The 15,787-nt window shown below is 43.6% G+C and overlaps 1 protein-coding gene across 2 annotated transcripts; it reads right to left on the reverse strand.

The window, feature by feature from the left end:
* Positions 1-5,525: 5,525 nt before the first annotated feature.
* On the reverse strand, positions 5,526-15,419 carry LOC311025206 (uncharacterized protein). 2 transcript variants are annotated; one of them, XM_084027998.1, is made up of 8 exons: positions 15,142-15,419; positions 13,990-14,125; positions 13,098-13,815; positions 12,840-12,966; positions 12,033-12,205; positions 11,089-11,238; positions 10,046-10,257; positions 5,526-9,219 (listed from the first exon to the last, which is right to left on the reverse strand). In XM_084027998.1, exons 2-8 carry the CDS (start codon positions 14,032-14,034, stop codon positions 8,011-8,013), a joined length of 2,634 nt encoding a protein of 877 aa, XP_083884124.1. In that variant the 5' UTR covers positions 14,035-14,125; positions 15,142-15,419; the 3' UTR covers positions 5,526-8,010. The 2 variants fall into 2 exon arrangements, with proteins under 2 accessions (XP_083884124.1, XP_083884123.1); XM_084027997.1 differs by having other exon boundaries at positions 10,028-10,257.
* Between the last annotated feature and the right edge of the window lie 368 nt (positions 15,420-15,787).

Here is a 15,787-nt window from a genome sequence, read left to right on the forward strand (position 1 = left end):
TATATATATATATATATATATATATATATATATATATATATATATATATATATATATATAAGTGGATGTGGAGGGATGGTGCTACCTTTGTTACCTTTACCATAATCAATCTTTATGCTAAGCTACACTAATCATCGGCTGGCTCAAAATGTCCAACTGTTCCTCTCAGGTTAAGCCCGTTGTCTGGATTAATTTTGGAAATAGGATTCAAAGTTCTGAAGTGTTTGTGTTTCTTTTCTGCAGCTGCCTTCGAGGCTATATACCAGCAGGGGGAGCTGCTGGGGGAAGGAAGCTACGGATCAGTGTTTGCTGGCCACCGCAGAGACGACAATCTGCCTGTAAGAGACACACACACACACACAGAATCCACGAAGCATGTATCCACTCTGTCTAGAAGCTCACCTAATGTCTGTTCCTGTCCTGTAGGTGGCAATAAAACACATCTCCCCGCTTAATGTTCGCCGCACACCAACAGTAAGTGATTTGTTCTTCGTCCTAATGCCAACAAGCTTAGTAACATTTTTCTTCTGAGTACAAAGGGAACGTATGCACATGTTCCTTTCTACGTCGATGTGTGAGTCCATGAAGGCTTCATTATTTCGTGTCTCTTTCACAACTCTGAAGCTTCTGGAAGGGAAAGTCAGTGCGATCCCTGTGGAGGTGGTGCTGCTCCTGAGGCTCAAACCAGCAGAAGCAGCAAGGACCAGTGCCGTGGTGACCCTGCTGGACTGGTATGATCTTGAAGACGACCTGATTCTCGTCCTAGAGAGACCGGTCCCCTGCATGGACCTGGTGGACTTCATCAATTGTAGACCGCGAGTCTGCCTGCCGGAGCACGAGGCTAAAGTAAGTATCTGGTGACGTTAGTGTTTCCGTTGTTGTGTGTCCAAACCCACCATGTCTCACCACGTCTCTCTGTGTCCCCCTCAGAACATAACAAAACAGCTGGTGGACGCCCTCGTAGAGGTCCACGCCAGAGGTGTGTTCCACAGGGACATCAAGCTGGAGAACATCCTCATGGAGACCGGCTCTGATGTCCCTCGTGTCAGGCTCATTGACTTCGGCTGTGGCACATTTCTGTTGGAGGGCGAGTACATGACACCGCAAGGTAGGCTGTCTTTCTTCTGCTCCTGTCCTCTGAAACAAGCCAGCGTCTTTGCTGTCTCTGTTCCTCACCAGTAACCGTTGTCTCCGTGTGTCTGGTAGGAACCTTTGACTATTTCAGCCCTGAGTGGTTACTGCGACGCCGCTACAGGGCCGATCCCACTACTGTGTGGCAGCTCGGTGTCGTGCTGTTCGTGCTTCTGCATGGAAGTTTCCCCTTCAGCAGCCGCCACCAGATCGCCTTTGAAAACCCTGACCTCTCTGTCGGCCTTTCCTCTGGTAAGACATAGACACACACATGCAGGAGAATCAAGCACACACAGAGTCCAGGGTTTGTATTCAAACATGATTTCTGTTTGTCCGTCCAGACTGCCAGGATTTCCTCTTGAGCTGTCTGCTCAAGAGGCCAGAGGCCCGACCAACCCTGGAGACCCTTCAGCGCCACCCATGGCTGACGTGATCCAGATCCATCCACGGATCTGGATCCTCTCAGGACCACGAAGACACACACATGCACACACACACACGCACACACACACACACACACGCACACACATTCACACACACACACGCACACACACACTCACACACACAAACATTTTTTATTATTATTTTAATCAAAATATGCCAGTGCTATATACCTCTGACCTGTACATGTCAGAGGAATATATTATTATTCCAGATCCATCTACGGATCTGGATCCTCTCAGGACCTAGGAGACACACACATGCACGCACACACACACACACACACACACACACACACACACACACACACACACACACACACACACAACCGCTGCCACCAGATCTGCTTTGAAGACCCTGACCTCTCCATCGGTCTTTCCTTTGGTAAGACATAGACACACACCTGCAGGAGAATCAAGCACACACACAGAGTCCAGGGTTTGTATTCAAACATGATTTCTGTTTGTCCGTCCAGACTGCCAGGATTTCGTCTTGAGCTGCTTGCTCAAGAGGCCAGAGGTCCGACCCACCCTGGAGACCCTTCAGCACCACCCATGGCTGACGTGATCCAGATCCATCCACGAATCTGGATCCTCTCAGGACCACGGAGACACACACACAAACCGCCGCCACCAGATCTGCTTTGAAGACCCTGACCTCTCTGTCTGCCTTTCCTTTGGTAAGACATAGACACACACATGCAGGAGAATCAAGCACACACACAGAGTCCAGGGTTTGTATTCAAACATGATTTCTGTTTGTCCGTCCAGAGTGCCAGGATTTCGTCTTGAGCTGTCTGCTCAAGAGGCCAGAGGCCCGACCCACCCTGGAGACCCTTCAGCACCACCCATGGCTGACGTGATCCAGATCCATCCACGGATCTGGATCCTCTCAGGACCCAAAGACACACACACACACAAACATTTTTTTTTATTATTTTAATCAAAATATGCCAGTGCTATATACCTCTGACCTGTACATGTCAGAGGAATATATTATTATTGTTATTGTTATTGTTGTTATTATATTACTCTCACTGTTAGATATTTCAAGACAAACATCTTTTCTTTGGCTTCTGACACCACGTAGGGTGTTGGTTTTATGATGTTTGTATCTTGTGCAGGCAGTGCATTTTATTGATGATTATTTTTTACTTTTATCTTTTATTGTGTACTTCATCTTTTTATTGTGCTTCTATTGTGTTATATATTCATTGTGTTTTATCTTGTTGTACAGAGGCCAGAGGCCTGACCCACCCTGGAGACCCTTCAGCACCACCCATGGCTGACGTGATCCAGATCCGGATCCTCTCAGGACCACGGAGACACACACACACAAACCGCCACCACCAGATCGCCTTTGAAGACCCTGACGTCTCTGTCGGTCTTTCCTTTGGTAAGACATAGACACACACATGCAGGAGAATCAAGCACACACACAGAGTCCAGGGTTTGTATTCAAACATGATTTCTGTTTGTCCGTCCAGACTGCCAGGATTTCGTCTTGAGCTGTCTGCTCAAGAGGCCAGAGGCCCGACCCACCCTGGAGACCCTTCAGCACCACCCATGGCTGACGTGATCCAGATCCATCCACGGATCTGGATCCTCTCAGGACCACGGAGACACACACATGCACACACACACACACACACACACACACACACACATTTTTTTTTATTATTTTAATCAAAATATGCCAGTGCTATATACCTCTGCTTACTCCTTAATTCTATTGAGTAAACACAACAACAACTGTTCAGTGAAGTCAGGCTAACTTGGCTTGTTTAAGTTGCTAATACTTAGAAATATCAAGTTCAGTGTACTTGCTATTTTTAAGTTCTACATTATTTCCCTGAAAACTCCTCTGTGCTTTCACAGAGTATGCTTATGGTGCAGTCAGAGTTTGAGTGGGAGATTTTAATTGTGATATATTTCAAGCTATAAGTAAGGAAAGTTCAAATGTTCTTGCAAGGACAGGAAAATAAATGTTTGAAGCACAGCGTCATTAATGCCTCCAAAAACAAAAGTAAATCTGATCAATAAGATAATGATGTTATTCAGAATATGATATATTTAGAAACCTTTCATATCAAACCAAGACCCTGTGATGTACTGCTTTCATTTGCGGCACATTTCACCCCACCCATGTGTCCCTAACTTTCCAGCCAAATCTATGCCCCTGATAGACTAGAATTTTGTCACCTCTGGTCTATGGGAATACGCGGTCCTGAAATCTTTAATGAAGATATTATAAAACTGCATCAAAAATATGATCCCCATATCCTTACAGTATCGCTATTTGTAATAATCAATATACAAATCATAAATCATCAGAAGCTACATAAACATAAACTCGCATAGCACAAACATTTTTTTTTTTATTTTAATCAAAATATGCCAGTGCTATGACCTGTACATGTCAGAGGAAAATATTATTATTATTATTATTATTGTTATTATTATTATTGTTATTATTATCCATCCATGGATCTGGATACGCACACACACACACACACACACACACACACACACACACACACACACACACACACACACACACACACACACACACACACACACACACACACATTTTTTTTATTATTTTAATCAAAATATGCCAGTGCTATATACCTGCTATAGACCTGTACATGTCAGAGGAAAATATTATTATTGTTATTATTTTTTTATTATTATAATTGTTATTGTTAGATTGGTTGGTTTTATGATTTTTGTATCTTGTGCTGGCAGTGCATTTTATTCATGATTATTTTTTACTTTTATATTTTATTGTGTACTTCATGTTTTTATTGTGCTTCTATTGTGTTATATATTTATTGTGTTTTTTCTTGTTGTACAGCACTTTGGAAAATATTGTGTTTTATGCTATGTAAATAAAGTGTATTGGATTGGATGGATACAGTACATTTTTATTAACATGTTTACTTTAAAAGGGCCTTGAAGAGTGGAAGTGTGCCTGTATTCTTACACCTCCTCCCCTGAGTTTTAGCGGTCAGATATGGTGAGGTGAATATTAATGAGAGCATCCAACATAATTTCACTGGGTCTCAGTATGAATGTGATGGCAGGTCATTGACTCTATGCTGTGTGGTCACTGAGCAGCCGACCTTCAGCTCTGAGGTTGATCAGAAACACGGTCAAGGCTGACATTTTGGCAAGCACACAAAGTTCACATCGGAAAAAAGAGAGAACCCAAAGTTCAGTTAAAAAGTAACATTATAGCTTAGTTAAGTCTTTTGATATCAGCACTCTTTCATCCTCTCAACTCCTCGCAGTCACTTTACACGATACCGGTTAAATGTGAAATATACTCAGGAAAACACAAGGCATGTATCGAGAATAAGATACATGATATCATTTTTACAACTGACAACATTGGGTAAGTCTAAATCATCAGAAGCTACATAAACATAAACTCGCATAGCATGAACTCAAATGGGTTATAGTTAGAAAGAGATTCATTTTAAATACTGTCATTCAGAATGTGAACCCATTTCACTGTAGGCTGCAAAAACAATATACAACATAAACAGTAAATGTGCTTTGTGATGCATGTGTTTGAGAATCTCAACGGAATTGAGCTCAGAATATAATTTAGTGTTATAATTTGAAATGGACGACTTAAGGGATGTGTCAAAATCAATTAATTAACGAATATTCATTCACATTTGAACTCTCATAAAACCCCCTTTCCAATGGCATTGTTTTCAGAATGACCCCGATCATATAGACATCATACATACGTGCCGTTTTGGGGTCAATTAATGAGAAAAATCTGTGTTGTAAATGTTTCTGAGAGCTCAAAGAATTCAAGGTTACTCGGCATGAGTATTCATTGAAGGGTTTGCATCTTCAGGATGATATTTTTTTTGCTCGACACTTGTTGCAATGTGTGGAAATTGTGTTGGTTTAAATGAGATAAATGCACCCGGCAGATAAATAAGCAAAGTGAATTTATTGCAAATTCTCATTCAAATTTTTCACATTTATACAATAAGATGTCGCTGCACAAATATTTGTCTTTTCATGTGTTCATATTCCATTGGGGCTGCTCCTCTTACCAAAAAGCCATGAATATACAATGACAATGAATTAACAAAACTACTGAATGGCAGCAACTTTGATGACATGTTAAAGTTGAATTAACTAACATGAGGTCGCGTAAATTTGGGGTCAGGAATAAAGGCATGAATCCGTTTGTTGTGTAAAGGACCGACCTCTCGGTTGGAGAATCAAGTCAGATACTGGCTGATTAAATGAAGGGCAAATATATCGCACAGTTTAGCACTAAATATTTTCAAGCAGAGCAGAAGGAGATGCTCAATAAAATGTCTGGATTTCAAATTCAAAATGTCCAGTCAATGTTTTTTTTTTCCATTGAAAGACATTTAGCCGACACAGTAATTCAAGTGTTACAATAAGTAACATCCACACAAAAGGTAAGGATCTTTAACGAAACTTCCCTTGTTAGAATGTGTTTGTGGGAATAAGTGAATAAGTGCTCATCACAAGTTGTACACAGTGTGAATCCTGTATAAGGGAGAGGTGTCTCTCGCGTACACAAGATCCACATACTATGCAGTATGAATGCACAACATACTCAATTTTACATCATACTTAGTATGAATAGCATGAATAATACGTTGCGCAATTTCGAACACAGACCTTTCTCTTTTTACTTTAAGTGCATGCTGCAGCCATCGCTGTTGCATTTAATTGGGACAAACTATTAAATTGATTCATGCCTTTATGCGTAACTTAGTTTAACATGTGCTGGACATAAATGAACACACTGACCTGTGATTTTAAAATCACGTGAGCAGAGTTTAGTAAACTAATTTACAAAAGCCATTGTCAATTACTTATTTAGAGCCCCAGTGTGTAGAAAAGCATGTGATTGCCCCTTAAACATGATCTGGATGGCAGGTTTCTGTTGGAAAGAAGAACAATAGAAAGGACAGCAGAGTCCACTGCCATCTCCCACCGTGGGATTTTTTTTTTTTTTTTTTTTTTGTCTTTTGGAGTCACCAAAGTTCATTTTTTAATCCGACACACAGGGGCTTTACAGTGAGGAAATGTTCAACCTTTTTTCAAAGCAACCACTCCTCTACTCAACCTCCCCAAATCAGCTTATGATTTGACGTTAATAGCACCTGATGTAATCCTAAAACCTTCTGACATTTCAGTAGTATCCATGACATCTTATACAGTCATTTATCATACAGTTTGATGGCCATGTTAACAGTGAAGGTCAAAACACATCACTAGTAGTTATTCAGGTGGGGTTTTTTAATGTCTGTATTTCACCCTCCACGCGACACACATATCCTTCTATTTCTACAAATACTTCAGTTCTGTATTTTTAAATACGAGCCCCCCCAAGCCATATAGTTTAGAGAAAATACTATAGAGCCAAGACTGACAGAAGGGCAGGACTCTGAGAAAAAGTTGCCGTCTGCTACTTCAGCACCACGGACAGCGGCGTGGATTCCTGGATACACAGCACAGTCAGGCTGAGATTTCACAGCCGTGGTTGGAGCCACAGAATCTAACTTGCTTCAGATAAAAATCAATGAGTCAGGCAGACCAGACTCAAATATTCTGCTTCTACGGTCCCTTTCCTGACAAGAGGGATGGCATCACCCCCTCATACCGCCTGCTGCCCACAGTGAAGCATTAACCAAAACTTGCAAATGCTTCGTACATTACTGGCTTCAGTGGAAGGGGAGAATAAAAAAATCCTTCTGATTTGAGATTGGCTGGTGACGGTGCAGCTGGTTTTACGCATAGAGGTCAGAGTCGATGTGGATAGAGTGCTCACATGCCACAGACTTCTTAAACGATGGGTTCCTAAAATAACACTCACGCCCATATGTAGCATGTAACAGGTTTTGTCTCCTTTAACCACTACTTTAATATTCATGTTCTTTATGAAAGTATTCAGAACACACAAAAAACAGTTAAAATAATATATTGGCTTGTGAATATATGTTTTTTTTGGCACAGTAATCAATGTTCCCCATGGCTTACACTAAAACTGATTTAGGAAGAAATCTTTTAATGGACAGGATGAACAGGAGGAAAAATAATGGCAATTAAAACCTGTTTCATTGTTCATATGAGCACTATTGTTTTAAGAGAAAAATATGAAATTATCCTTTGCTAAATTCTGGTGAGGATTTGGATTTTGGAGTGACAAAACATGTTATCAATCCTGTTTAAAGAAATGGCGTGACTGTACTGGAACCTGACTACCAAAGACCTGCCAAAAAGTCGCTGTGTGCATGACAGCTTCCTCTAGGTTAGCTATAAAAACTGCACAGCAGACTGACTCAAGTAAACTAAACTTTGATAATAAAAAAAACAGTGCCTTTTCAATTCTCAATCTGTGAATGTTTTCAGACATTAGCTCAGATGTTTGTTAGCGCTTCAGAAGGATTCTAGGGCTGGTCCTGGTCTTAATGGTTGAGGTAGTAGACTTGGTCTGTGTAAGGCCCTTCGTAGAGCCGTTGGAAGTGCTAGAATAGCTACTGACAGGTGCACTGTCCTTTGTCAAGTCCTCTGTGGTCGACTTGGAAGTGTCTTTTGCAGCACCTTTGGAGTTATGTGTAGCGTAACTGCTGGCTGGTGAAGTACACTTGGTAATGTCCTTGCTAGTACCTTTGTTAGTACCCTTTGCAGTGTGCTTGGCAGAATAACTGGCTGGTGGGTCAGTGCATGTGTGTGTAGATGTCACTGAGTTGTTAGCAGCTTTAGTTAGAGTAGTCCTAGCAGTCGCAGCTCTGACAACAGGCCTGGAATCAGTAGTCCTGGTAACTGGCTTAAGGGTTGTGGATGAAGCACACCGACTTCTCTGGAGCCTTTTTTCTCTCACGTGTCTGAGGTCACCGTTTGTGATGATGTTGGTAAGGTTGACCCTTTCTTGAGAGGACTCCAGAGCACTAAACTTTCCAACGTTTACCTTGCCCTGTGGGTTTTCAGTAACACAACTACTCTCCAATCTCATATCTCCAACATGGTCACATCTGTCTTGTGTAAATTCTTTATCATGGCTACCAGTGACTTCACCAATATTACTCACATACTCCTTTCCAACAATTCTATCCCGGCTGGCCTCCCTCTGTGGGATCTCACGATCCAGTGAGATGTTACCCTCGTTGTATTGCACCATCCTGCACTTCTTTGATGAGTTGCTGTCCAATGGAACCCGATTCGGAGGGGTCGGGCTGGCGTCTGGTGGGAGGCCTCTCCTCCTTCTGGACAACCTCAGGACCCCAGGGTGCTCACTTAGTGGTCTGATGACTGGGCCGTTCGTCAATGGTATTTGAGCTGGAGTCCTGCTTGAATGTCTTCCTGAGTTCTGGATACTGCTGAAGGTCTTGGGGTTGCTATAGTAGTTAGTGACTGTTCGGTGGTGGAGCGCAAGGTGCTGATTGCGAGGCAGCTGGTGTTTGCTATGCCGGGAGAGGTGTTTGTTGTTGACTTCCTGGGGAACTGCTTTACAGGTATTGCTAGGCAGTGTGCAGGGCCTAGGGGAGCGTCTGCTGCCCACTCCTGTCCTAGGCTTTAAGGTGGGAACTGACCTGACACAGGAGGCTCTTTGTTCAGACAGTCCCGTCACCATGGCAACCTGAAACAGAAAGGGATCACAATAGCTCATATTAAAGCGTGGGAATAGATTGCGGCAGGAAAGTTTTTGCACTTCCGGTTCCCTCGTCTTGCAATCAATGGGTTTTAAGTAAAGTGCTTGAAATAAAGTCTGTGTTTACAAAAAGAGTGACGGTTCATCACAAAATCCAAAATGCATAATTTTCCTCTTACCTTGTAGTGCTATTTTTTAGCTATTTTCTTTTTACCAAACTACACCCACTAACGTGATTTACACACCATACTGCTAGCTAAACTAGCACCACTGAGCTAGCTAACTTTACAGTCCATCTGGGAAGGAAGCAATTAATTAGTACATCTCACGCTGTCATGAGCACAAGCCTCTTGTCCATGACTGGATGCATGCAGTCGAGTCATGTTTTCGATACAATATAGTCCCATTATACGGATGTATTTTAGATTTTAGGGTGTACTGTCCCTTTAAGATATTTTAACATTTCCTCCTACAACGTAAAATACCTCAGTAAATACCTTTTGAAACATTTTTGTGTCTGAAAAAAGGTGGTTGCCACCAAGTGCCAAAAAGATTACTAAACGTCATCGCTGACTTTTCTCGTCTCGTCTTTTCTTGACGTAAAGTCAAGAGACCATGGTGGAGTTCATAAAAGTGGTGTTGATTTTTGAAGAAGATCTGCTGAACAAAACGTGTAAGTCATAAACATTTGTTTGCCAGAGAGCTTATTTTCTGCAATTATCCAAAATCCAATGGGAAAATCCCTCTAAAGCAGACACATTTTAGACAGAGAAGCATGTAGAGAGGAGGATCCGACCTTGTTAGTCCTCCTGACCTGTAGGGAGAGCTGGCGAGGTCTCAGGAGGTGTCTCTCGGGTCCCGCTCTCCTGTCCCCCTCCATCCCCTCTCTCCTCCTCCTCTGCTGTTCCTCCTCTCTCCTCTCTCTCTCCCTCCTCCTCCTCTGGGCCCGTGCAGTTACAGGGCAGAAGGAGCTGACCGCTGCAGAGCCTGCAGGCCTCCCTCTCAGAGACCGGGACTCTTGCTGGGCTGTAGGACAGCGAGACAGACACACAGGCACAAAGAAATAAAATAGATTTATTTAAAAAAAGTGAAAAACGAGAGGAAAGCACCTGTTGGGTGAATTAACCTATCCTTTTATTGAAAGTTGCCTGAGGCATTAGGGTGTTTTAAGATACAACACACTCACAAAGACTGACGTGAATGTTTTTAAAGCTCCTACATGGAAATTTAAATTTGTGGAACAGTGTTTCTGAACACCAGAGTCCCTTTAGAAAAGCTAAAATTTTACTGACAGTTTTCCCTGCACATTCCTGGTACTTTTCCCGTGCCTCCCTTCTCTCCAGGAGGTCCAGCAATACAGGCCGGACCTCCAGCAGCGCAGTGGGACGGCAGCGATGCCAGATCTGTGTCCGTACGCAGTGGGCTGGTCGCTGCAGGAGGTCCCACTGGAGTCTGAGCTGAAAGAGTTTCTGGTTTCTGGTGAACATGAATTTGATTTGATTTCGCTGGACACGGCGGCACAAATGACAAGTGTTAAGAGCAACTATGTAGAAATAGAAAATGTTCCCACTGAACGTCTCGTTTACTTATGTAAGTCATATAGAGGAATCAATATTTAATTGAGACTGTTCATAACCATTTTAAAGTTCCTTGAAGTTAATTTAGGTGTAGCAGCTCAGACGGGGACTTGGATTGGGGGAGTGTGGACTGATAGCTCGACAGGTGTCAGTTTGCTTGATGGCAAGTGCTGGGGTGCCCTTTAGCAAGGCAGCGTCTCCCCAAGCTCCCGAGACGCTATATCATTTTTAGTAGCATCCCACTGCTCCAAATAAAGCAGACATGTCAGTGGATGATTACCTGTAGGTCGACTGAATACGCTCATGTTCTTCCCCTCGGCTGCAGTCCTGTGATTGTTGGAAAGACAGGATATAAGATGCTGAGTGCCAGCTGGCTCTTCCACTCGTCCACTTGCTAAGAAGGCCATGTTGCTAGGCAACGCTGCTGAACCTGAAGTAAAAGAGGAAAGGCCTTCATTGATTCTTGAGGATATACAGTATGGCTACAACAAAGAATGGTACGATTCCCATCCAGCTTGGTGTTTTTTTTCCTGATTCAGTGGTGTTGCCTGGAGACAGTAAAAGGCAATAGTACTCACTCTCATTGAAGAGAATCCATTTTTCCCTTTCAAAGCACATCAAATAACACTGAAGCTGATCTTTAAACGCTGAGAAAGGATCTCTGACTATCCAGAGTTATTAGCTAAATTTAACAACGCTGCATTGGACTTCACCATTAATTGATTCATAATTAATAATACTCCTGTAAACCTGGGCAGGTCTTTATTCACTGTCACAATCATTAAAAAGCTAAATCAGTGTGCGTTTACATTCAGTATTCCTTCAGTAGCGTAGCATTTAAGTGCTCATGCTAGTTAACGATGTGCTAACATACTCTACTAATGTTAGCTTCACAGACTTTCATGCAGAAATGTAATGCAATGTAGAAGCATCTTTCTCTTTACAACCTCTCCTAGTAACACGAATAAATTAACATTTAATCCCTCGCTTCAAATCCACAAAACCATCGTGAAGAAAATCTGAAACAACTGCAGAGTACATGGAGCAGAGCCGGATAGCCGTCAGACCTTGGTCAGAGCTAAATGATGCTGCTCTAGGATTGGCCAGTCTGCGTTTGAGGGTGGGACTTGTATACACAGTAGTCACTTATTTGATGACATGGAGCTGAGCACTCTGCGTCCAACCTCGGCTCAGACCACTACCTACGCTACCTATGTAGCTCACCTCTCAGGCAGAGGAAAGACAAGAAGTCCTCAGTCTTGGGTCGGCGTCTGGTCAGACAGGTGACCACGGCGAGGTTGTGGGCGTGGTTGCCGCGTGCTGGCGTCATCAACACCTGTGGTCCCGGAGAGCTGGGAGGCGACTGGGCAAACTTCCTCTGCGCTTGCAGCCTTGGTCTGCGCACACACACACACACACACACACACACACACACACCATAATTCAGTAGCTATTTATGCACTCAAGTCGAGAGACCGTAAGAACATAAGAAACCTGGATAAGGTGTTTTCATGCCACATCACCCTAGTTTCTGATCAAAATAATGCTCCGTATCACATATCCATGTATCTCAAAACTAGACACTCGGACACGCAAACACACCAGGATACTACAAACACTGCTGATAAGATCAAACTGTGGGGGTGAATGATGTAAATAAGAGTGCAGTAGTGCGCTTCACTGAACTAGCACACTATTAAAATGAGCCCATTTAACTGTGATTACATTAAAGTCCCAGTAAAGCAAAAGTTAGAGCATCATTAGCTTCTGTACTCCTGACACATTTCCTTTAATATTTAAGTGGTGTATAGTTACAAGAGGCATTTAAATCAAACCCTTCGCATTAGGTTTGAGTGCAATAAAGTGGGTGGGCTTAGAGTTTGACTCCACATCCAAAATGCTACACACTGGCCATTTAAGGGGGTGTAGTGCAACACAATACACCTTTTCTCCAACTGCTTATAGACGAGTCATTAAGGCAAGCATGAACATGCACACACACATGCAAAAATGCACACGAGAGCAGCTGACCTCTTGCTGGCGGGGTCGTCCTTGTGGCGATGGATGCCAGCAGCACGATGAGGGCGTGTCTGTAAGGACCAGCTCCAGCTCGCTGACAAGACTGACTGACACCGGCTGATGCCATTAACCAGGGAGCCTGAAGAGAACAGTCAGAGCTTTAGTTACCTCCACATGTGCTACACGTCATATAAACTAAAGCACTGCAAACAATGGCATTTCACAGCTGTGACTAAGACAGAAGAGATGAAGAGTGTCCCTGAAACTGACCACTGAGGCTTGTTGGAGTCTGTGACCGCAGCGTCCTGGCCGGGACGGGAGGGCTCAGCGGTGCCCGAGCGTTTTCAGGCGCGCAGGTGTTTCTCACTGAGTGTTTGTGCTGCGTAGCGTGTGTGTGTTTTGCACCTTCTGTGTATTTGGAGTTGAGCAGCGACAGCGTGTTTTGCGTTTTATGCGAGCGCAGGGTCCTGGTTGATGCAGAACTCTTCCGGAGCGCGTGTGTGTTCTCCTGGAGGTGTGTGTGCTGTACAGTGTGTGTCATTTTCCCTGCACACGTTTTTGATTGTGTTTGGACGTTCTGCAGCGCGTGAGCACATTTGTTTTTTGGTGCGTGCGAGTCCTGAGACAAGTTGGTTTTTTGCCCTTTGCTGGCGTGTTCAGGAAGGCGTAGGTGTTTGGAAATGTGCATGCTTTGAGCGCCGTGTGTGTTTTTCTGTGTGTGCGTGTTCGGCGGTGTGTGTGTGACTCTTTGTTGCGGCGGGTGCCCGCTCTGTCTTGTGCGTGCGTTCTTCTGGGTGTGTGTTTTGGGCAGTGTCTGCGTCTTTCGCTGCAAGCGCGTGGTTTTCGATGTGCGTTTGTGTGCATGGCGCGTGTGCACGTGTGACTGTTTGTGCGTGGCACGGTGTGTGTCTCTGAATTCCCTGAGGGAGAGGAAAAGAACTTTGCGGACCAGACGTTCTTCACACCAAGGCATCCCATCACTGATGTCCTGCAGAGACAGAGACAGAGACACACTGTAGTTTTGAGTAGTGTCAAAATATCCTGACTATGTCTGACAATGTCCACCATGGTACTACGTTGTAAAGCATAACTAGTTAAGATTGCTGCATACAATTATTTTTTATAGCTGGTTTACCAGAGAAAGTAAAGAAATATAACTTACATATTTCTTTTTGATGATATTCCGTTTGGGTCTGTCTGTACTCATCTTGGCAAGCGGACACTAATGGGCACATGTATTACAGAAGCCCGTTTCTCTTTCACTCCAGGTGTGGAGGCGTAAATTCCACCCCTCTGTCCTGGAAAAGAGGAGTCCAGAAATTTAATACGAAACCTAGAGGAGCCTCGAAGAGCTTAAACACATTTTGCTCTGAGAATGATATTTTGACTCGATGGTGGTCAAAAGACAAAGACAGCAACACTTGTGAAAATATGCAGAACATCAGTACAAGTACAAGCACAGCCCCACACAAAGTGAGGACATGGAAACAAAAATGTCTAGCAATTATCTGTTTGGTGAGTTAGAATTTTTTTTGTCGAAATGTCGATTTATTTGATAATTAATAACCTTTCACTGAATTTGCCTTTAGGAATTGCTTCCATAAAACAGATTATAACAGCATTTTCTTCGTGTAATGAGGCCTGGACTATCCGGCACCAACCTAATACACATTCACAACTGGAACTGCCCTTTAGCCAGACTTGCTCAAAGGCACCATGATGAAAGAAGATGATGATGTGGGACAGCACAACATTGATTGCATTTTATTTGTTTCCACTTGTATAATTATTATATTAATAATATAATCACACATGCCTGGCTGCATTGGTTCATCTGTAGCTCAAAAAGATGGGAGCAGCTGATTTTTTGTCACAGATCTTTGAGAGGACTCTGCTTTAGGTCCTGAATGCTGCTGGTTAATGAATATAACAGACTACACTGTGTGGCATGTCAGTCAGGACGTGCAACAATGAAGATTACAGTAATTTACAGCGGACATTTTCTAGTCATAACAAACACAGCTAATTGTATAACAATGAATGCCTATTCACCTGCAGCAGGATTACAGGTGCCTCCCTCTGAGCCTCTCAGAAGCATTACTATCAATATATCTCTGTCAGCACAGAGTGTAATTGTGCGTGCGCGTGTGTGTGTGTGTGTGCGTGTGTGGAAGCCTACATTCAATCAGACAATCCCGACCAGTTTGTGCACCATTAAGAACGCCAAACGTCGCAGCTGGCAGCACATCTCCTTTGTACTCACATTAGTCCTCAAACAATAATACATAATATCACACAGTAATCGATCACCCACCTCAAGCAGGATTACCGGCCTACATCATGGGCACACCGGCGACAACCTCAGCGAACAGCACACGGACCCGGCTCACACTTCTCAACAAACCGCGAACAGCGAATCACGTCAAATACCGCGGCGGCTCCGGCGTGCCGTTGTTCCCCTCGCGGAGCCGTTAGGCCCGGTGTGCCGCTTGGACTCGGCACCTGCACGGCTGTCGTGCGCAGGGAGGCAGCACCACTGCGGTCATGTGAGCCGCCGTTTCCGAACCGAGGCCTGCCTTGGGTTAATATTTAGTGCGCGCATATTGGTTTCACTACGGTCGGTTCAGGCTGTGGGTGATTTCCAGTTCGCTGATTGTGCGCCCGTCACGTGACCCGGAAATCGGCCCAACTCATGTACGGTCTATTTTTTAATACATCCCAGATGTTCCGATCTATTAAATGGCAATTACATCATTTCATCGTTCACCATCCCTCGATCCTGGTCTCACCCCGAACAAGTATACTGTTTGAAATAAATCAGACGCTCCAGCCAGCGTTATGATTCGATTGTGCGTCTATTCTAGCAATTAAGGTACCGCGTGTGGCTGATGTCAATCCAAAATTAATTGTTACAGCAGACAGGCAATAATAGAATATAATAACATGTCACAAACCTAATG

Source organism: Eutrigla gurnardus (genome assembly GCF_963514095.1).
Source record: "Eutrigla gurnardus genome assembly, chromosome: 14".
Classification (NCBI taxonomy): domain Eukaryota; kingdom Metazoa; phylum Chordata; class Actinopteri; order Perciformes; family Triglidae; genus Eutrigla; species Eutrigla gurnardus.